This window comes from Nerophis lumbriciformis, linkage group LG12 (assembly GCF_033978685.3).
Source record: "Nerophis lumbriciformis linkage group LG12, RoL_Nlum_v2.1, whole genome shotgun sequence".
Classification (NCBI taxonomy): Eukaryota; Metazoa; Chordata; class Actinopteri; order Syngnathiformes; family Syngnathidae; genus Nerophis; species Nerophis lumbriciformis.
In genome coordinates this window covers 25,651,680-25,673,460 of record NC_084559.2, presented here as the reverse complement: position 1 = coordinate 25,673,460, position 21,781 = coordinate 25,651,680, and the positions used below count along the sequence as shown (strand labels likewise).

Sequence of the window (21,781 nt, the reverse complement as noted above, 5' to 3'; positions counted from 1 at the left end):
AATAAAGTGACACAATCTGCGACATTTTCCCACAGGGTTAAACTTTTTTGTTTCAGATCTCTGGATTTATTTTTATGAAAAATACATTTTTAGAATTACTTAACCGTACATTTCTAAGGAAAGCCAGTAAATTATACATTTTGTTAATGTATTAATGTTGTCAATTCTGTTTTGTCTCTTTTATTCTCTTTGTTAGTAAACTGACTTTGTCCGTTGTGTGTCCACGCCTTCCCCATTTTTACTGTGCACAGGTGAGCAGGGTGCAGTCACTATGTTTCCCTTGTTTCTTTTGGATCACCACATGACCGCCAGGGAGCTTGGCTTCTGGAACGGCGTCATCGCCATGGGTTTCTCCATCTGTGGGTCATCACTGGGAGGCTTGCTGCTCGCTCAGTTCAGGTAGCCGTGGTCAACAAATCCATATAATCTCTTTTAATGTCAGCTATTAGACCATATTCTGAAATTCACTGTGCCAAGGTCAACTTTCTGTAGGCTTCAATAGGCCACTTATATTGAATGGACTTATGACCAATGTTCCCTCTAATTTTTCATGTGTGTAAGCAAACGCAAAAACTCCCCAATTTAAAATAAATAAAGAATAGTGAACAACAGGCTGAATAAGTGTACGTTATATGAGGCATAAATAACCAACTGAGAACGTGCCTGGTATGTTAACGTAACATATTATGGCAGGAGTCATTCAAATAACTATAGCATATAGAACATGCTATACCTTTACCAAACAATCTGTCACTACTAATCGCTAAATCCGATGAAATCTTATACGTCTAGTCTCTTAGGTGAATGAGCTAAATAATATTATTTGATATTGTACGGTAATGTGTTAATAATTTCACACATAAGTCGCTCCTGAGTATAAGTCGCACCCCCGGCCACACTATTAAAAACTGCGACTTATAGTCCGAAAAATACGGTATCCGTTTTCATCATCAGCTGTTGGTGTCACTTGAAATTATTGGTTTCCCTGCTTTTTTTATAGGAATAACTTTCTAATGCTTGCTTCCTGTTTTTTTTATTGTATTTTTTATTCTACTTTCGAGTGCGTGTGTGTATGTCTCGCTCAGTGTGTTCAGTAATTTAAGTAAACAGAGCCTTGTTGGAGAGCTCGGGGAACCCCCCTGTGTCTGTTGTGTGGTGTGAGAACAGCATGAGCAGCAAATCTATTACAGACGTACACATTAGCGTGCATGCACAAACACACACAGCCTCCTCAGGGTGCGCGCACACAATTGTTGAATTCATAGATACAAACATGTAAAACTTTTTGATTAGTGTATCAGAGAAGCTGTGTAAATTAGACTTTGCTGTTTTTTAATTCTTAAATGTGAGTACAGTGTTGACAGGTTCATGGTATTTTATTTATATTTACTCTTATATTAATTGCAAATATGATTGAAAACACCAACTGTCAGATCAAGCTACGGCTTTGTGCTGGTAAAAGGCAGATTTTGTTACTGAATTTTTTGTGATTTCAGTATTTTGACAGGTCTGTAAAAACTCATTTTCGCCATATCAGCATAATAGGTGTCCTTAAAGGACCTGTTGTAACTCGAAGACAGTAAATGTAACTAAATGTTAAAGAGGGACTGCACTTTTTACTGGAATTGTGCCTATAATTCACAATCCTTATGAGAGACAAGGACAGGTAATTATTTTTTTTTTTTAAATCATTGTAACTCGTACATAAAGATCCACTTACAAATGGAGCCAATGGGAGCCATGATGTCATTGCTTCTATTGCTTTTATGTCGACCATAAAAACAATCCATCCATCCATCCATTTTCTACCGCTTATTCTCTTCGGGGTCGCGGGGGGCGCTGGAGCCTATCTCAGCTACAATCGGGCGGAAGGCGGGGTACACCCTGGACAAGTCGCCACCTCATCGCAGGGCCAACACAGATAGACAGACAACATTCACACTCACATTCACACACTAGGGCCAATTTAGTGTTGCCAATCAACCTATCCCCAGGTGCATGTCTTTGGAGGTGGGAGGAAGCCGGAGTACCCGGAGGGAACCCACGCAGTCACGGGGAGAACATTCAAACTCCATAAAAAACACTAAATAGCCATCCAAAAAGAAGCAACATTATTCCATTTACATTTTGTGACCTGAATATTAACCAAGTATTAGCGATATTGTTATTAAAAGCGCTAACGTTAAGGACCTATTTCAATAGTCACATCTTTACGCTGCTGTATTGACATCATCAGTTTGTGTGCTGCTGTCTCGCCTTGGAGCTTGTGAAAGTTTACTCTAGATTAAAAGTAATACATCTCACCTGGAAGGTAAAATGATGTGGACATAAACTGAGAAGTTGGTACACTTTGACAGCCAACTTAGACCCGGAAATGCAAAAAGAAGACCCCAAAACTGCTTAGCTCCAATCTCCTATTTTCTTTGCGAGGGTTATGAGTCATTCTTCATCCAAACGGGAATATATCAACATCCTGACAGTCAGCATCGAAGTAAGAGTAGAAATTGCACAGTAAGTGTGTCACGATGTGGACTATGGTGGGGTTTGTTTTCCCAGAATGCAAAGGAATTGGATCGGACATGGCGTGAAGGTAAAGACATAATTAAATTTTACTATAAAAATGAACAAACAAAAAGCGCAAAAAACCTGACTAAGAAAACAAAAACTAGAACTTGGGCAGAAACTATGGACATGAAACAAAAACACTTACTGTGGCATGAACGGAGCATTAAATTAACATCAGCATGAACTATGATATACAAGAGTATCATGGGTAGCATCGGTAACAGAGGTAATGTCGCCAGGCTGAATACCTGGCAACTATCGGCTTAAATAGTCTCTTCATTAGTGACAACAGGTGCGTGAGTCCAAAATGTGAAACAGGTGAAAACTAATGACATGGTAACCAAACAATGGAGCGTAAACAGGAACTAAAAAGAGTCTTAAACCAACAGGTCATAACTAAAACAAAACATGATCACAAAGACATGACACAGTGATGTCTAATTTTGTTGGCTCTCATGAAGTCTGCAGTGAGTAATAATCAGTGATGTTGTTGAAGGAAAAAGCTAACGTTGTGATGCATATGTGAAATAAATGTGCTGCCATATGTTAAAAATGAGCAACATACGTGAATATTTCATGTTACTATGAATGGGCCTGTTTCTACATTACATATATACTTACATTACTTGATGGAAGTGTTTGGATGTTTTTTAAGCACAGAATAGAGCAACTCCCATGGGTTCCATGGTAAGTATACATTTGCTTGCATTTATTTACTAGTTAGAGTGCATAAAAAAAGAAAAGCATGTGTGCTTGTCTTACATAAGGATTGTCAATGATAGGCAAAATTCCTAAAAAAAAAAGAAAAGTACAGTGCCCTTTTAAGTAACTACTCCTTAACATATTGTTAGGTAACAGTTTTTTTGCTTTTTTTTGTTGTTGTAAAGTTTTATTTCAAACACTAAACTCTGAAATAAACAGTTTTATCACCACTCTGTCATCCAATGAAACATGCAGAGAAAGTGAACATCAATACAAGCATGCATGCATACAAGTGTCAATTATTTTGTCTCAAATCATCCATTATAGTTATTCACTTAGCAGTCAGATGCTATTTACTAAATGGCACAGCTGTAATTTCACCTTCGATGTTAAAACGTCACAAACATTTGGAAAAAGCTATTATTCTTCAAGTATGTCTCTTATAACGTTAGAAGACTCACTTAATGATTTGAGTGCTGATTGAATGAGGAAGCAGGGGTAAAAAAAAAAGTTACTGCATGTAACATGCTGTAAGCAAAAGTGACACTTTCAAAACTAAATGTTTCAAAACAAGAGTCTCCACAAAAACACTAAATACATGTCCTCGCGGGCCACATGAAATGACATGATGGGCCACATTTGGCCCAAGGGCCTTGAGTTTGATACATATGCTGTAGAGTGTATATTTGGGTCTTGGTTTATTTAGGTTTATCGAATGTTTGGAAACCTCCTGAGCGAAATATCATAAAATAATTGCTTACAAAGCATAACTGTTATCCAAATGGACACCGTTTTGTAAGACAGTAAACTTGTGAGATTGTTAACTTAATACTAAAGAGATTCAATAATTAAACAGCAGGCAAGGTTAAAAAGGACATTTTGAGTTCTATTTTTAGCTTAATCACGTAAAAAATCACACCTCAGCAAAATATATATATTTTTTGCATTTTAACATATATACAATCATTGTTTCTTTTTTACACAACACACAAGCACACACACTTTTTTGAGTGGCAGGTATACTCTTGAGTGATTGGCATCACTAATCCTTGATGTCAAGAAACAGTGTGGGTTCACGTGCGTGCCTGGGTATGTGTGTGTGTATATTAACAGTGATTAATTATCCCTCTCATGCTGGGATTCTCGTTAGCTTATTGATTACGTCATGAACCAAAACCACAGGGGGATGATTTTCTTGCACTAACAGCGAATCAATTAGTGTCTGGGGACTTGTTTACTTAAGCACCCGCGTGTGCGTGTTTTTTTTGTGTGTGCTTGTGTGGATGTGTTACTTCAAAGACTGCGCGTATATTTGAGAGCCACATGAAGACAAACATGTCAAATGTAGGGCCGTAGCTATCGATTATTTTAGTAATCAATTATTCTTTTGATTAGTTTGTTTGATTTATTGGACAAAACACACTTTATACACTTTATAATATGCGTATTATAGAGGAAATAGTTTAAATAAACTACGATTTTTCTGCTTTTTTCTAATAAAAGCACATTATCCACATTGAAGTGGCACTTTTAACTTGTGTGTTGATAAAAATTAAAATAAAATAATGTCAGCGGTGCTCCATTACACAGATAACACATCATCGCTAACATATGCGCCGGCTGTGCGGAAACCATGTTCGCATATTTAAAGTTCCAGGCACTCCAAGCGGTCTGGATTTCATACATTTTTAGTAGTCACACTCATTAAACAAATAAGCGAAGCAACTTAATATAAATCAATGCTTTTTTGTAATAGATTTCATCGATTAATCGTTGCAGCCCGAGTTAAATATACGAGTGCGGTCAAACAATTAAGATTCAGAAGTTTTAGTGATCAGATTAATCACACTTTTGAGTTTGAATTAATCACGATGAATCACATTTGCTACATAGCTTAATTCATCTGTCTTGACAACATTGCTGTGGCTATACCATCCAGCGTTGTGTGTTGACCACTGCTCATTGTCGATGTATTTATAGCGTTCTTGCTAGCGACTGCCTCAAAAAACTAATTTGCTTTTAGATGGTATTTTGAACGTGTGTTTCGAAAAAAGAATCCAAACTACCTTTCTATCTAACAATTGGGGTGTATTTTGAAGCAAAATTTGCCACCTGTCGGAGTCTCCTCACTTATCTTTGCACCGGCGTATGCATTGACCTGATCATTGACCATATAGCAAGCCTTTGAGCTAACCGTTCACGGTTAAGGTAAAGGATGTGTGTGATTAATGCAATAATATTTGTGATTAATCGCATGTTAAATGTGACAACTGATTCAAATCTCAATGCAGAGTTCAGAAAACTTTCAGCTTTTGATTTTCATGTGACTGTTTGTTTGTGTCTTCTCAGCATTGGTGCTCTGATGCGCCGGGTTTTTGTCTTGCGGACTGTCAGTATGGTCTTCCAAAGCTCTTTACTCACTGTGCTGGAACCGTCGCCACTCATGAAAGGTGAGCCATTCACTGAAATTAACTTATTTTTACGACGTATTTCAACAGCATGCACACCCTGCATAGTCTGAATATATACAATAGAAAACGCTCTATAGCCCGCAGACTTTTTTGGGCTCTGGGAATCACTAATAAGCCAAAGTTCTTAGAACACAGATTTCTGGCCCGGACATTTGGTACAATACATTACAAAAGTGATTCATCTGCTGACGCAAAGGCAAGTTTATCTCTTGCCGTAGCTAGTTCACGGCTAATGCCTTAGCATGCTGTCCCAAGACGATGTCTTACTATGCTAGAAAAAGAGTTCCCCAGTGTTCGATCTTACAATAACAATGTCACTACAGCTTGGGTAAATGAAGTCAGTGTTTCCCACAGGGCAGGCATCTATTTGTGGTGGTGTGGTCGGGGGGCGGGGGGTGGCGGCGGCAGCGGCGATGACCAAGAAGAACGGGTAGTTGGAATATAATTACAACACTTTATGTACATATTTATATACAGATTTGAACAATTAGTTATTCACTGAAATATATTTATTAATTGTGGTTCTTACAAAAAATATATCTTATAAAATATAAAAGCTAAAATGTCTCTTAAAGCTCTGCCCCTTTAATTAGTGCATACTAAATAATTTAACTTTAGCCTACTACTACAACCATATTATTTACCAGCAACATAAAGTGAAACAGAGGCAGAGGTGTATGTTTTGTCGTGGAATATAAATTAGGACCCTTTTCATGAGAAAAGTGCAGTTCTGATCTGACCCTGCTTTATTTTTCAGTGTTTGCTGAGTCTCACCTGTTCCCTCCGCCCTAATTTTTCTACTTGCCCGACTTCTCAAATCTACTTGCCCCAATATTTTTACTTGTCCTGCCTAGGTTTTTTTCTGGCTGTGTAGTGCTCATGGCCTATATCTTACTAAAATCCTTCCCGTTGACTATTTACAACACTACACGGTATTTATTATTATTATTATCTATAATTACATTTAAATGGCATTGCATACATGTAAAATTAAATGCTATTTCACATTATTTGACCAGTAGCAGTTACACCCATCTGAACAGGTCAGCCACCTGTTTAAAGCCCGATCACAGTTGAAATCTTGAAATGAAGGGCCTTTAATGGCCAAAACATTAACCTGGACAACATTTTAACAGCTGGTTGGCTCAGATTGTATTCTTTTCATTGCATTCACATGCTGCAGTGGACAGTGGACATTTTAGCTTGAGTATTAATGTAGTATCTGAAGCACCGTCTCCACGTGTGTTTATTGACAACAGGGTTATAACCTGGACACGTTAGCTCGTCGGTATGAAAACAGGTGATTGTTATTACGTGCGTCTGCCCCGGACCCAGAGTCAAACAGCGGCGGTGTTAATGAAGCAGCGTCAGGCTGCTCACCGTCAGTGAAACGCTCGGTGAAATCGCGGATTAACGTTAAATATATGACGAGCCGCGAGCGATGCAGCTATAACCTATCTACCATAACCTATATTACCCTCGTATTCTGATCCCGTCCGTCCGTCCGTCTTCGTCTTCTTCGTCTTCGTCTTCGTCTTCTTCTTCTTCTTCTGGCCCACCAGGTGAATTAAGTGCTATTGGCGGAGTTACAATGCATAGTAGGCTACCGCCACCTACTGCACCGGAGTTGTAACTACAAGGTACATTCACAGACAGAGTCCCATTGCTTTTATGAGCGGTCGAGCGAGTCAAAAGCCGAAAAATCCATTTGTGGTGAACGTAATTCTTTCGTGGCGGGCCGCCACAAATAAATGAATGTGTAGGAAACACTGGAAGTAATTCTGGTGGTTTTTGGATGCATGTTTAGAAATATTTTAGAGGTAGAATGGATTGTTCCCATTAGCTGCATTGCTAGCCACCAGGAACGAGTCGATTTTTACATATTTGAATGCAAAAAAAATATATATTTTGTCTTCTTGTTTTTCACTAGGATTGTAAACGATAGACTAAATTCCCCAAAATGTTATTTAAAATACATTTAGATTTACAAGTTTATAGTGCAAACAGTCAAAAGTCAAATGACTGAAAGTTAAAAGCAAAAAAAAAAGTAATAATTATTCAAAGGATGTTGGTGTTCCTTCTCCAGAGAGCCATTCAGTCGTTATTGCCTGAATGACACATATGATTGTGTTGCACAGCCCGTATCAAAGCATTTGGGAATCAGATGAGCACCATTCATCTCTGCCAGTTGTCTGTTCCCCATTTCAGGCCTCACAGTCTGAAAGTGAAGGCCTCTCCCCCTCTCCACTTTAAAGCCAGAACAAAAATATCGGAAAACGGAAGCAGAAAGAAAAGAAAAAGGAAAAACATTCAGTTTCAGAATTTTCAATATTACATGATAAACTTCTACTTCCACGGCTCCATTCTGATCGGTGTGTGTGTGTGTGTGTGTGTGTGTGTGTGTGTGTGTGTGTGTGTGTGTGTGTGTGTGTGTGTGTGTGTGTGTGTGTGTGTGTGTGTGTGTGTGTGTGTGTGTGTGTGTGTGTGTGTGTGTGTGTGTGTGTGTGTGTGTGTGTGTGTGTGTCTTGTGTGATTGAAGTGTCTTATTGTGCACAAACTCTGGAAGCTTGAGTGAATAATTCAGCGTTTGCAGGAGCAGTGACAGATCAGCTCTGTGGTTCCTCTGTGTCTCCCACCATTGCGAGTCTGTCGCTTCCCCTCAGAGAATACACTACATGTGTTTTGGGGATGATTGGGGGGTATCAGTGCGAAGAGAGTTTTCAGCAAGCAGACTTTGTGTACGATGAGACAAGCACTAGCAGGATAAAGATGATCTTTCTGTACTTGCTGTGCATCATGGTGTGCGTGTTCGCTCCTTCAGGTATGGCCATCTTGAGTATGAGCGCTCAGCACTTCCTGGGTGGTCTGATCACCACGCTCACCTTTACGACCATGATGCATTGCACTCAAAGGGCTGAGGAGAGCATACAGGTAAGACTTATGTGGTATTCTGTGATTTTGCAACAATGTGACTCTTTTTTGCCTCCCTTGTTTTTCTTGTTGTGCTTTTAGTGTGAGGTCATTTCCTATTGAGAATATAATCTCTGCTTTGGTTCCTTCATCTCACTTTAGTAAAATTTTCGGGATGTTAGGTCACTTCTTGAAGCAGCCAGGCAGGTCCTGCGAGACAGCAACACACCTAACACCATGTAGCCCCCTGCCACACGCGCTGCCTGTCACTTCTCATCAGCTGTTTCCACCTGGAAAATCTCAAAAGTCTCCGTAGACCCACTTTCTATTCATCGCTTCCTCTTTGACCCAAACCCTTTTTTGTTTCCCCCACCGAATTGGCTTTGACCCCCCTCCTCCACATCCCACCACCTCACTCTATTTCTTTGTCATTCTCTCATCCTTAAGTGCTCTCTTTTCCATTCTGACTTTTTCTCTCCTCATTCGTCTTCTCCTCTTTGACATAACTCCTTTTGTCCTTCGTCGTAACTGGGCCATCATTGCCTGGAGGTGATCGTTGTTATAGCGCCGCCGTTCACTCAGTCAATCTCAAGGTGACAAATTATCATTTTAATTGCCATCTTAAAGTGAACAAGAAAGGAAAAAATTAAAGGAGGAGAAAATCACTGCAATGACATAAAACTTGTGTGTGTGCGTGTGTGTGTGTGTACGCAGTAGATAGAAAGCATTTGCCAGGCCTGTGCATGCTGAGAGTATGTGAGTGTCATTGAAGGTAGAGCTATCCGGTGACAGAAAGCTGATCGTGTGAGTGCTTGTTAACGATCCCCAGGAGAAAGAAACCAAATCTGTGAAACAAGTTGCTCGGAATAAAGGAGATCCACTTAGATGTAGTCACACGGGCTTTTCGGTGTGCACAGCCGCATACTCTTGAGTCACCGTCACTCATCCACGGCATTTCATTCGCAGTCTCTTGGTGAGCGATGTTCTATGGAATGATAAAGTGATGAAGGCTGGAACTGTTCTACATTGTTTATAAAGGACAATAGAATCATATCTAGATTTACAGTACAGTACATGTTCTTAATTTAACATATTGAAGGAGCGGCTCAATATTACCTGCCATTCTGCCACGATATACTGTACATTGTGTACTGTACAGTGTTGTGATGGAGTTACCTGCTGAATGCAGCACTCTTGGGCAGAAAAAGAAAATCAGGAGAGATTAGGTAATATCTCTCACTCGCAACCCATCCTGAAAGCCTCCGGGCTGGGATTGGATCCTCTTCTTTATTTGGCCTGCATCCATCATCTCAGGATATTATGTCACATATTCTTAGTGCTTTTTCAATATTTGGTTGCTCCCTTTGTGATATGTTTGAATCGTCATACTAACAATTTGACATGTCACATTTTCCTTTTATGTACCTATTCTGTTTTTCCTCAAGCTTTTTTGTATTTTCTATCCATTGTGATTTGTATGTATCATTGAGAGAAATAGAGAGAAAATACACAGTCAATTTAATTAGTTTAAAGGTCTGTTTTGACATGCACATAGCTTTATATCAGGGGTGTCCAAGTGTGGCCCGGGGGACATTTGCGGCCAGCAGCGAGACTTTGGCTGGCCTGCAGCAAATTGCCGAAATAAAATCAAACAAAAAAACTAGTAAGAATGTGAGGGAAAGGAGCAGAAGGGCATAATGTAATGAATAAAAGCAGACATAATTTTATATATATATATATATATATATATATATATATATATATATATATATATATATATATATATATATATATATATATTCATATATATATATATATATATATACACACCGTATATATATATACACACACATATATATATATACCGTATATATATATATATATATAGAACGGCGTTACAGTAACGTAACGCGTTACTGTAACGCCGTTAGTTTCGGCGGTAACTAGTAATCTAACGCGTTATTTTTTATATTCAGTAACTCAGTTACCGTTACTACATGATGCGTTACTGCGTTATTTTACGTTATTTTTTATGTAGTATCGACTAGAAACAGAAGATCTGATTGTGCTTTATTGCAGCGCTGTGGTGTCGTCCTTCTGAATCTCTTGTGTCACACGGAGGAGGTGCGCTGTTTGTGTGTCTGGGTGTGGGGAGGGAGGGAGGGGATGGGGTGCGCACAGCAGCATTCGTGAGGGAGGGGCGGAGACAGAGAGAGCGAGAGAGTTATGATAAACGCGCATGCGTCGCCAGGCTCAGCTTTTTTTGATAGATTTATCAGATTAAATTTTTTATTATCTATAGCAGGGGTGTCAAAAGTGTGCCCCGGAGGCCATTTGCGGCCCACAGCTAATGTTTTAAAGGCCCACAGCACATTCTAAAAATACTATTAAAATAAACAAAGACATAACAAAAGTGAAATAAAAAAGCTTAAAGGTGAAATGTAATTTAGAAAAAGTTGCAATGTTGACTAATATAACAAAGCTGTTTTTTTTCTTTCAAACTGTCATTGCTCAAAACATAATATTGAATCAAAATCAATGTTATTATGAATTATAGGTATATATATATATAAATTCTCTTATATACTCTTTCATTCTAGATTTCTGGAGTGTTTGATTATCACATCACACTAAATGTATAGGCTATAAAGTTCACAAACAAAAAGAGGGATCCTAGTGGGCCAGGCCAATCTTTCCTTATCTCTAAACTAAAACTGGAGAAATGCGTAGCGTGTTCTGGGCTTCAAACATGATTTTATTTCAGAATTCCTTAAGAGAGAAAACGCCTGGTTAGGCTTTGTGTATGTAAAGTTAAAGTACTTCCTTGGTTTACAGCTATGTTGTTATTATGCTGTTTGTTACTTATGTATGTTATGTTGCAGCTATTTAAAATAGTTTTGTCAATTTGTTCTGGCCTGATATAAATTGGCCCTTTGAAACATATCTTTGTCTTTGTGTGTTGTATGTAGACCACATTGCTTAACAGAGTTCAGTAATGCAAATGCATGTCAAGTTGATCAACAGATTGTATTATTCTCCAGTGTAATAACAGTACTGAAATGAAATCTAAAAGGGCATTAATGGGAGCTTTAAGAAAAAAAGAAGTAACTAAATAGTTACTTTTCACAGTAATGCATTACTTTTTGGTGTAAGTAACTGAGTAACTTTTGAAATAAAGTAACTAGTAACTGTAACTACTTACTGGTTTTCAGTTACTAACCCAACACTGGATAGCCCTATCAAAATTTTAACAAAAGTGCAGATACCTTTTAACAACTTGATACGCCTATCCATACCTCCTTTTTCATCTAATATACCCAATGCTGCTGTGCTCCCTCTCCTCAGGCAACCCACTACAGTTTTCTGGCCACTCTGGAGGTGCTGGGCAAGCTGACGTTCAGTGCTCTGGCCGGGTGTGTGGTGGACTGGTTTGGTTACCAAGTGGCCTTCCTCCTCTTCCTCACCCTCTCTGCTGGAACGGCCTTGCACGTGTGGACGGCGACCTTCACTGGTGCTCTCAGGGAACACCAACTCAAAGAGCAGCCGAAATAAGTATCAAGATTTGGGCTCTAAGGCGTTTGGCTAAGTCCACACACAGGTATTTTCAAAATGTATAATGTAGTGTGTCACATCTGCCAGCTTAGAAATATGTACAGTATATCGTACGGCGTGTTAAAAAATTTGAAATGTAATCATTAATTGCTCAAAAAAAAATTGATGCACACAAGGCATTGTAACACCATTACGACAATTGGAGATAAAATCTAACTATTTACAGATTAAATATTTAAATGAGATAATTAAAAAAGTCTTTAACCTGGCTGTAGTTGTCTGAAAGCTTTGGTCGAAATTTAATAAAAATAAGTACTTTTGAAAACTTACATGTTTGTGGACGTGGTCATAACAGGTGCTTTAAAGTCTTAAAAACATGGCTGCTAGTATCCAGATGAACGTGGATATTAAAAAGAACCTTCAAAAATGTTGTGACATTGAAATTAGTATATTTTTTAAAGAGACATTTCTCTGTAACCCGTTTTATTTTCTTAGCAAATTCACTACAGTGTAAAAAAAAAACATTGTGTGACAAGAGTGATGATTTTGCGTTATTAGCGGAGGTTTGTGGTCTTACTGTACTCACTGTGCTGACAGTTGAGATCCAGCAAATTACAGCTCTTTAACTAAGCGAAGTATTTTATTTTTTAATAGTCTTAACATTAAGAGCTCTAGCCAAAAGCAATATTGCAAGCCTCCCTTGTGATGCTCTATGTATGAATATGCATTTATCATTTCTGTGGATTACGGTTGTAGTAATTGAGTGTACTACCTCGTATCGACAATGTATGGTAAGACACACAAAATGTGAAGTAACAGACGCACAATGTTAACAAAGCAGCAACTGTCCACCAGAGAGGGTGTGTAGGATGTCCAGATGTAAAAAAAAAAAAAAAAGAGCATTGCTTGACAGATACTCAACTTGTAAGTTTGAGTCTGCACCTTCAGCTGTAGCACAACTCAACTTATCACACTGCATGGTGCCATCTTAGAGACATCTCAATCAACTCAGCAATAAGCCTGTTCTTTGAAACTTGAAAGACCGTTGTTACCCTTTTTTGTTACCTAAGGTTTGTTGGTTTATCTTTTAAAAAAAATAAAAATAAGTGCACTGTAATATGTAAAATGTCTTGTAACCCTCCACGGTACTGTATACAATGTAACTTGTCAGGCTTACCTGGGATGTTTTCCTCGGAGGCTAAAAGTAATGCAAACAAATGTATCATAGCAAAGTTAGTCTTAGCTCTAAAGTCAGGATTCATTCTTAAAGTCAACTGCTTTTACAGCACAACGTTAATGCATGTCTACAAAGGAGTTTAAAGACAACATTGAAAATAAATCATATATAATGACAAAAGTAGAAATGACGTAATACTAGGAGGGGAAAGTATGACTTGTATATATTTATATTATGTGGAAAAAAATTAGAATATAAGAATTTGCCCACTTTAAGTATAAAGTTTCACAAACAATAAAACACTTGTTTAGTATTTCTCCATGTATTGCAGCTGTTTCCCACAGTCCAAACACATGCATGCTAGTTTAATTGGAGACACTAAATTGTCCATTGGTGTAGGGATGGGCACTGTTCACATTAGAATCGATACTCTACCAATTATCAGTACCTTAGACTCGATGCCGGTACTTAACTGTTCCATTTGTCTGTACCTTTGGGTCTGTTCATGTTCGTTTAATAATACAATTTCATTTTTTTTAACAGTGAGTTGACAATAACTGTGCTGTCCAGTTGTTATATTGTGATTTCTTAGACTTCTGAATCTCATTTGCACATATTATATAGTAGACCTTGCCATTTCAAAACGTTACATGGCAGTAGTGTATAGCCTACAGTGTGTTGACTAGCTAGAAAGTCATCTTTGCCATTAACTTGATAGTCTTCTGTTGCACCCTAGAAAGTGTTAATACTGTAAATATTGTACTTATTACACATCACATGTTTGATTGTAACGTGCATCTTAGTTGTTGTTTTCATTACCAAAATTGGAGGTGTTAAAAATCACCATGAAAAATGGCTAATCAGTAGCATGCATACTTGCCAACCTTGAGACCTCCGATTTCGGGAGATGGGGGGGTCCTGTATGGCTGTTGATCAAGTATGCCTTGCAATCACTTGTGTGTGTGTGTAAAAGCCATATATATTGTGTGACTGGGCCGGCACGCTGTTTGAATGGAGGCAAAGCGGAGGCTATAGGCAGGGCCTTCCAGGCACGCCCCCATTATTGTTGTACGGGTGGAAATCGGGAGAAATTCGGGACAATGGTTGCCCCGGGAGATTTTCGGGAGGGGCACTGAAATTTGGGAGTCTCTCGGGAAAATCGGGAGGGTTGGCAAGTATGGTAGCATGTCCAATATAAATTAGTATCGAGCTCGCACATTTTGATTATCAATCAATCAATCAATGTTTATTTATATAGCCCTAAATCACAAGTGTCTCAAAGGGCTGCACAAGCCACAACGACATCCTCGGTACAAAGCCCACATAAGGGCAAGGAAAAAGTCACCCCAGTGGGACGTCAATGTGAATGACTATGAGAAACCTTGGAGAGGACCGCATATGTGGGTAACCCCCCCCCCCCCTCTAGGGGAAATTAGTGGAGCTTACTGTACATTCAAGTATTTTCTATCAGGCATACTTGCTTTGTTGGTATAGAAAATTACAACAACAAGAGGCAGTCCGACTAAGTCTCTTCTGAGTGCTGCTTGAGTGCTTGTTTGCCCACCAAGTCTGCAACCGGACGGGACGTCACGTGCAACGAAGGTATAAAATACGACACCGTTTGATTTTATGTGAATTGATATCTAGTAGAATTCTGAATTCAGTCGGTGATGATAAAAGTACAGATTGGTACCCATCCCTACACAGGTGTGAACGTGAGTGTGAATTACTGTTTGTCTACATGTGTTCTGTGATATCAGCTGGGACAAGCTCCAGCTCACCCGTGACCTGGAATAGGATACATGGTGAAAAAAAAAAAAAGAATTATATTTGGCCAGCCTCAGCAACTGCTCAGCTGCTATATTATTGATTTTGAAAAAAAAAAACCCTGCTTGTTGTGCTTTGGCCATAATACTTGTTTGTAGACATCACGCCTACAATTACTATCGTTCCGTCAGTAATCCTCTGACTTGTTGCAAAGCACATCTCTTAGCTCAACTATTGTCAGGTTTGCACATAAATAAAATAAAGAAAACCACTGGGAGAATTTGGCAATTTTGTGTTTTTTATTGTAGTGGTATTTGTCTGAGTGGACAGATCCCGTGGGGTCTTAATGGAAGAAGACTTGAATGTGGTGTCTGTACAGTGTGGCTGCCTGAGGGCCACAGGGCTGGATAGGTTCTATGTCACAGCATCCACATCCCATGCAGCTCTAATGACACAACAAATGCTGTAAAGGGGGATTAGGCAGGCTTACACGGCCCCTCAAAGCACCTCCACTTTAGGCTTGCTCACCAAGCCTCATTATCCTGGAGTTGTGTTTGTGTAGTGGGTTAGGTCATGCAGGCACTGAGAGGAAGGACTTTTTTTCCCCCACTTGCTATTCTTAGTACTCAAGTGCAAAAGACCTACTTAGTTAGTTCAAACCACAAGTATTGTGTACATTTTGTTTTAAATTGATACAACTTTGATCAAAGGAGATCAAAGTGACTTTTTTGAGGTTTGTCCAATGAAATAAAATATAAGTCTTCTAATTCTTAATATGATAATAATAATAATGTGGCGTTATTTTTACAAAATACACAAACCTAAAAAAGTTTAAAGGCCTACTGAAATGCGATTTTCTTATTCAAACGGGGATAGCAGGTCCATTCTATGTGTCATACTTGATCATTTCGCGATATTGCCATATTTTTGCTGAAAGGATTTAGTAGAGAACATCGACGATAAAGTTCGCAACTTTTGGTCACTGATAAAAAAGCCTTGCCTGTACCGGAAGTAGCAGACGAGTGGCGTGACGTCACAGGTTGTGGAGTTCCTCACATCTGCACATTGTTTACAATCATGGCCACCAGCAGCGAGAGCGATTCGGACCGAGAAAGCGACGAGTTCCCCATTAATTTGAGCGAGGATGAAAGATTCGTGGATGAGGAAAGTGAGAGTGAAGGACTAGAGGGCAGTGGGAGCGATTCAGATAGGGAAGATGCTGTGAGAGGCGGGTGGGACCTGATATTCAGCTGGGAATGACTAAAACAGTAAATAAACACAAGACATATATATACTCTATTAGCCACAACACAACCAGGCTTATATTTAATATGCCACAAATTAATCTCGCATAACAAACACCTCCCCCCTCCCGTCCATATAACCCGCCAATACAACTCAAACACCTGCACAACACACTCAATCCCACAGCCCAAAGTACCGTTCACCTCCCCAAAGTTCATACAGCACATATATTTCTCCGAAGTCCCCAAAGTTACGTATGTGACATGCACATAGCGGCACGCACGTACGGGCAAGCAATCAAATGTTTGGAAGCCGCAGCTGCATGCGTACTCACGGTACCGCCTCTGCGTATCCAACTCAAAGTCCTCCTGGTAAGAGTCTCTGTTGTCCCAGTTCTCCACAGGCCAATGGTAAAGCTTGACTGTCATCTTCCGGGAATGTAAACAATGAAGCACCAGCTGTGTTTGTGTTGCTGCAGTCGGCCGCAATACACCGCTTCCCACCTACAGCTTTCTTCTTTGCTGTCTCCATTGTTCATTGAACAAATTGCAAAAGATTCACCAACACAGATGTCCAGAATACTGTGGAATTTTGCGATGAAAACAGACGACTTAATAGCTGGCCACCATGCTGTCCCAAAATGTCCTCTACAATCCGTGACGTCACGCGCTGACGTCATCATACCGAGACGATTTCAGCAGGATATTTCGCGCGAAATTTAAAATTGCACTTTAGTAAGCTAACCCGGCCGTATTGGCATGTGTTGCAATGTTAAGATTTCATCATTGATATATAAACTATCAGACTGCGTGGTCGGTAGTAGTGGGTTTCAGTAGGCCTTTAAGTTCAAGCATCATTTGTCAATGTTTTTTTTAAAAGGCTTAAGTTAACATAGCTGTATACATTTTATATAAAAAATATATGGAGATAGTAGAGATGCCGATATTTGCCTTTTTTAACTGATCTCTACTGCGGCTGTGACCCGGTGTTTACATGTAGTCACGTGAAAGATTCCTCCAAAAGGGATGCACGCTCTGGGAATGAAGTGAAGTGAATTATATTTATATAGCGCTTTTCTCTAGTGACTCAAAGCGCTTTTACATAGTGACACCCAATATCTAAGTTACATTTTTTTAAACCAGTGTGGGTGGCACTGGGAGCAGGTGGGTAAAGTCAATCAATCAATCAATCGATGTTTATTTATATAGCCCTAAATCACAAGTGTCTCAAAGGGCTGCACAAGCCACAACGACATCCTCGGTACAGAGCCCACATAAGGGCAAGGAAAAACTCACCCGAGTGGGATGTCGATGTGAATGACTATGAGAAACCTTGGAGAGGACCGCATAAAGTGCCTTGCCCAAGGACCCAACGGCAGTGACTAGGATGGCGGAAGTGGGGATCGAACCAGGAACCCTCAAGTTGCTGGCACGGCCACTCTACCCAACCGAGCTATACCGCCCGACATCTTTTCATATTCTTTGTTACACAAATGCAGGAGTTGCATGGAATCCGGGAGGGTGCATGTCTTGCTAGAACACTGGCTTGAAATTGAGATTTAGCTGCAATGAACACATTTTCTATCCACGGTCCATAGGTTAGATATGGTGGAAAATAAACTTTTTTCATGCAATAGTATCACTGTAGGACCAGGGGAAAGGGAAAGGCTAAGCATACCACACACACCGAGCAGGAAGCTAACCACTTAACTACTAACGCTTTAATGTAGAGTAGGGGTGATCGATCCAGATGTCGATACTATCGATACCTAATATACAGGTGGACCTAAAAAAAAAATGTAAACATTGTGCAAAGGTTTGTTTATGCCAGCAATTAGATTCACTAAATGAAACTGATATATGAGATAGGCTCATAATGTGAAACTCAAGATATTTCAAGACAGCTCTTTATTTAATTTGGATAATTAAGGCTTACAGCTTATGAAAACCTCAAATCGAAAATTTCAAAACATTTAGAGTTTTCAAAAACTAAACCACGATCATCAAAATTATAAAAAAGAAAAGAAAAACAAAGCTTGACATATTTCACTTTGCATGTAACAAGTTTATATTATGTATTAGTTTCACATTTGAAGTTGAATTGCTCAAATGAATGGTTTTTTTTTTTTTTTTCGTTTCACCTGGCGTATCAGTTTTTGTTTTGGGGCTCGAAAGGGCACATGATTTTGCAGTACATTGTGGGTGCTGGATAGCCAATTTTGGAGGACGTAGGTTTTGTTTACATGGCTGTACTGTATCTGCGGTAATGTGAAAGAGAGCAACAAACTGGATTGTACGAATAAAAAAAATCATGGGACCGTACACAAACAAACTGTACCCTATTACAAAGGCTCGCTACCTCGAAAAAAATAAGTACAATTGGTGGAATTGATCCGTATGAACTCGTCCAATGGACAAGAGATTTGAGTAAGCTGCTGCCATTGTCGAAGCCAAACTTGTCTATATACACTGTATTGCCAAAATTTTTTGGCCACCCATCCAAATGATCAGAATCGGGTGTCCTAATCACTTGGCCCGGCCACATGTGTATAAAACCAAGCATTTAAGCATGGAGACTGTTTCTACAAACATTTGTGAAAGAATGGGCCACTCTCAGGAGCTGAGTGATTTCCAGCGTGGAACTGTCATAGAATGCCACCTGTGCAACATAGCCAGTCGTGAAATTTCCTCGCTCTTAAAGGCCTACTGAAACCCACTACTACCGACCACGCAGTCTGATAGTTTATATATGAATGATGAAATCTTAACATTGCAACACATGCCAATACGGCCGGGTTACCTTACTAAAGTGCAATTTTAAATTTCGCGCGAAATATCCTGCTGAAAACGTCTCGGTATGATGACGCCTGCGCGTGACGTCACGGATTGTAGAGGACATTTTGGGACAGCATGGTGGCCAGCTATTAAGTCGTCTGTTTTCATCGCAAAATTCCACAGTATTCTGGACATCTGTGTTGGTGAATCTTTTGCAATTTGTTCAATGAACAATGGAGACAGCAAAGAAGAAAGCTGTAGGTGGGAAGCGGTGTATTGCGGCAAGTGTTGTGCGGGATAACGCACCCCCGCCGAAGAATGCACCCTCTGACTGGTGTACCGGATAACACAGCCGGTGTTTCATTGTTTACATTCCCGAAAGATGACAGTCAAGCTTTACCATTGGCCTGTGGAGAACTGGGACAACAGAGACTCTTACCAGGAGGACTTTGAGTTGGATACGCAGACACGGTACCGTGAGTATGCATGCAGCTGCGGCTTCCAAACATTTGATCGCTTGCCCGTACGTGCGTGCCGCTATGTGCATGTCACGTATGTAACTTTGGGGACTTTGGGGAAATATATGTGCTGTATGAACTTTGGGGAGGTGAACGGTACTTTGGGCTGTGGGATTGAGTGTGTTGTGCAGGTGTTTGAGTTGTATTGGCGGGTTATATGGACAGGAGGGGGGAGGTGTTTGTTATGCGGGATTAATTTGTGGCATATTAAATGTAAGCCTGGTTGTGTTGTGGCTAATAGAGTATATATATGTCTTGTGTTTATTTACTGTTTTAGTCATTCCCAGCTGAATATCAGGTCCCACCCGCCTCTCACAGCATCTTCCCTATCAGAATCGCTCCCACTGCCCTCTAGTCCTTCACTCTCACTTTCCTCATCCACGAATCTTTCATCCTCGCTCAAATTAATGGGGAAATCGTCGCTTTCTCGGCCCGAATCGCTCTCGCTGCTGGTGGCCATGATTGTAAACAATGTGCGGATGTGAGGAGCTCCACAACCTGTGACGTCACGCGCATATCGTCTGCTACTTCCGGTACAGGCAAGACTTTTTTATCAGCGACCAAAAGTTGCGAACTTTATCGTCGATGTTCTCTACTAAATCCTTTCAGCAAAAATATGGCAATATCGCGAAATGATCAAGTATGACACATAGAATGGACCTGCTATCCCCGTTTAAATAAGAAAATCGCATTTCAGTAGGCCTCTAAATATTCCAAAGTCAACTATCGGTTTTATTATAAGAAAATGGAAGAGTTTAGGAACAACAGGACTGCATTGTGTCAAGTCTGAAATTTGGTGGAGGAGGAATTATGGTGTGAGTTTTTTTTTTTTCAGGAGTTGGGCTTGGCCCCTTATTTCCAGTGAAAGGAACTTTGAATGGATGCTCCAGGATATCAGTTTGGAGCAGGCCCCTTCCTCTTCCAACATGACTGTGCACCAATGCACAAAGCAAGGTCCATAAAGACATGGATGACAGAGTCTGGTGTGGATGAACTTGACTGGCCTGCACAGAGTCCTGACCTGAACCCGATAGGACACCTTTGGGATGAATTAGAACGGAGACTGAGAGCCGAGCTATCTCGACCAACATCAGTGTGTGACCTCACCAATGCGCTTTTGGAAGAATGGTCGAAAATTCCTATAAACAAACTCCGCAACCTTGTGGACAGCCTTCCCAGAAGAGTTGTAGCTGTAATAGCTGCAAAAGGTGGACCGACATCATCTTGAACCCTATGGGTTAGGAATGGGATGGCACGTAGAGTTCAAATGTGAATTAAGGCAGGTGGCCAAACACTTTTAGCAATATAGTGTATTTTGTCAACGGTGAACAATTTCAGAATGAAAAGTCTGTTAAGGCTCATTGTCCTCCATTCAAATTGCGCATCATCTACGGCTTTTATCTCTTATGTGTTCGAGATGGAGTGAGGGTGCCCAGCCTCATTACATAAAGCAGGTTTCCCGGAGAAAACAAGTCCATTATTACTTTTAAATACTTTGATCACCGTTTTACTGCTCCAAAAATAATACTCATTCATTTTTGTGCTTAATCAAGACTTGAAGTAAACAGACAACATGCTTTCTTCCAAACGACGGTACGCTGTCGCCCGTAGCTATCTTGGCTAACACTAACTGCTATGTGTGTGACTGAATAAAACGTGATTTTGATTCAAATTTACCAGTCTGAAAATGCAGTGAACGAACATGCACCAGGTGATGGCGTTAAAAGTCATGTTTGATTGTCTCACGGCTGATATCCAGACTATTCACCGTCTCTTTATTCGCATCATAGTCCGATTTCCTTTGGCTTTGCTTTCAAGCTGGAAATGAAAAAACATTTAACCAAATCCCTTTTTTCCTCCGCCCGAAGCAATTGTGGCAGTTAGTGATGATGCACGTTCGCGCCATGTTTTGAACTTGTTAAAGAAAAATTCTGAACTCAATCACAAATAAGCGATACAGAATCCAGCAAGACCCACAATGCAATGTGTTTCCACTTTAAGACCTGTTGTTTACAAACACAGGGAATATGTATTTGGATACAGGAAGACTATGAGGGCAAAAACCCAAATGCCATCCATCCCATTTTCTACCGCTTGTCC

General features: G+C 39.9%; 1 protein-coding gene across 3 annotated transcripts in view; it reads left to right on the top strand.

Annotated features, from left to right (window-relative positions):
* Positions 1 to 21,353, top strand: part of mfsd3 (major facilitator superfamily domain containing 3) — a 64,369-nt gene extending 43,016 nt beyond the window's left edge. For 2 of the 3 annotated variants that reach the window (XM_061986191.1, XM_061986192.2), the window contains exons 3-6: positions 252 to 399; positions 5,617 to 5,717; positions 8,560 to 8,669; positions 11,994 to 15,636. In XM_061986191.1, the coding sequence (XP_061842175.1) occupies positions 252 to 399; positions 5,617 to 5,717; positions 8,560 to 8,669; positions 11,994 to 12,200 (566 nt within the window). In that variant the 3' untranslated portion in view covers positions 12,201 to 15,636. Of the gene's footprint in view, positions 1 to 251; positions 400 to 5,616; positions 5,718 to 8,559; positions 8,670 to 11,993; positions 15,637 to 20,516 lie in introns of those variants that run through there. The other variant, XM_061986190.2, reaches the window with a different exon arrangement.
* Positions 21,354 to 21,781: the final 428 nt, after the last annotated feature.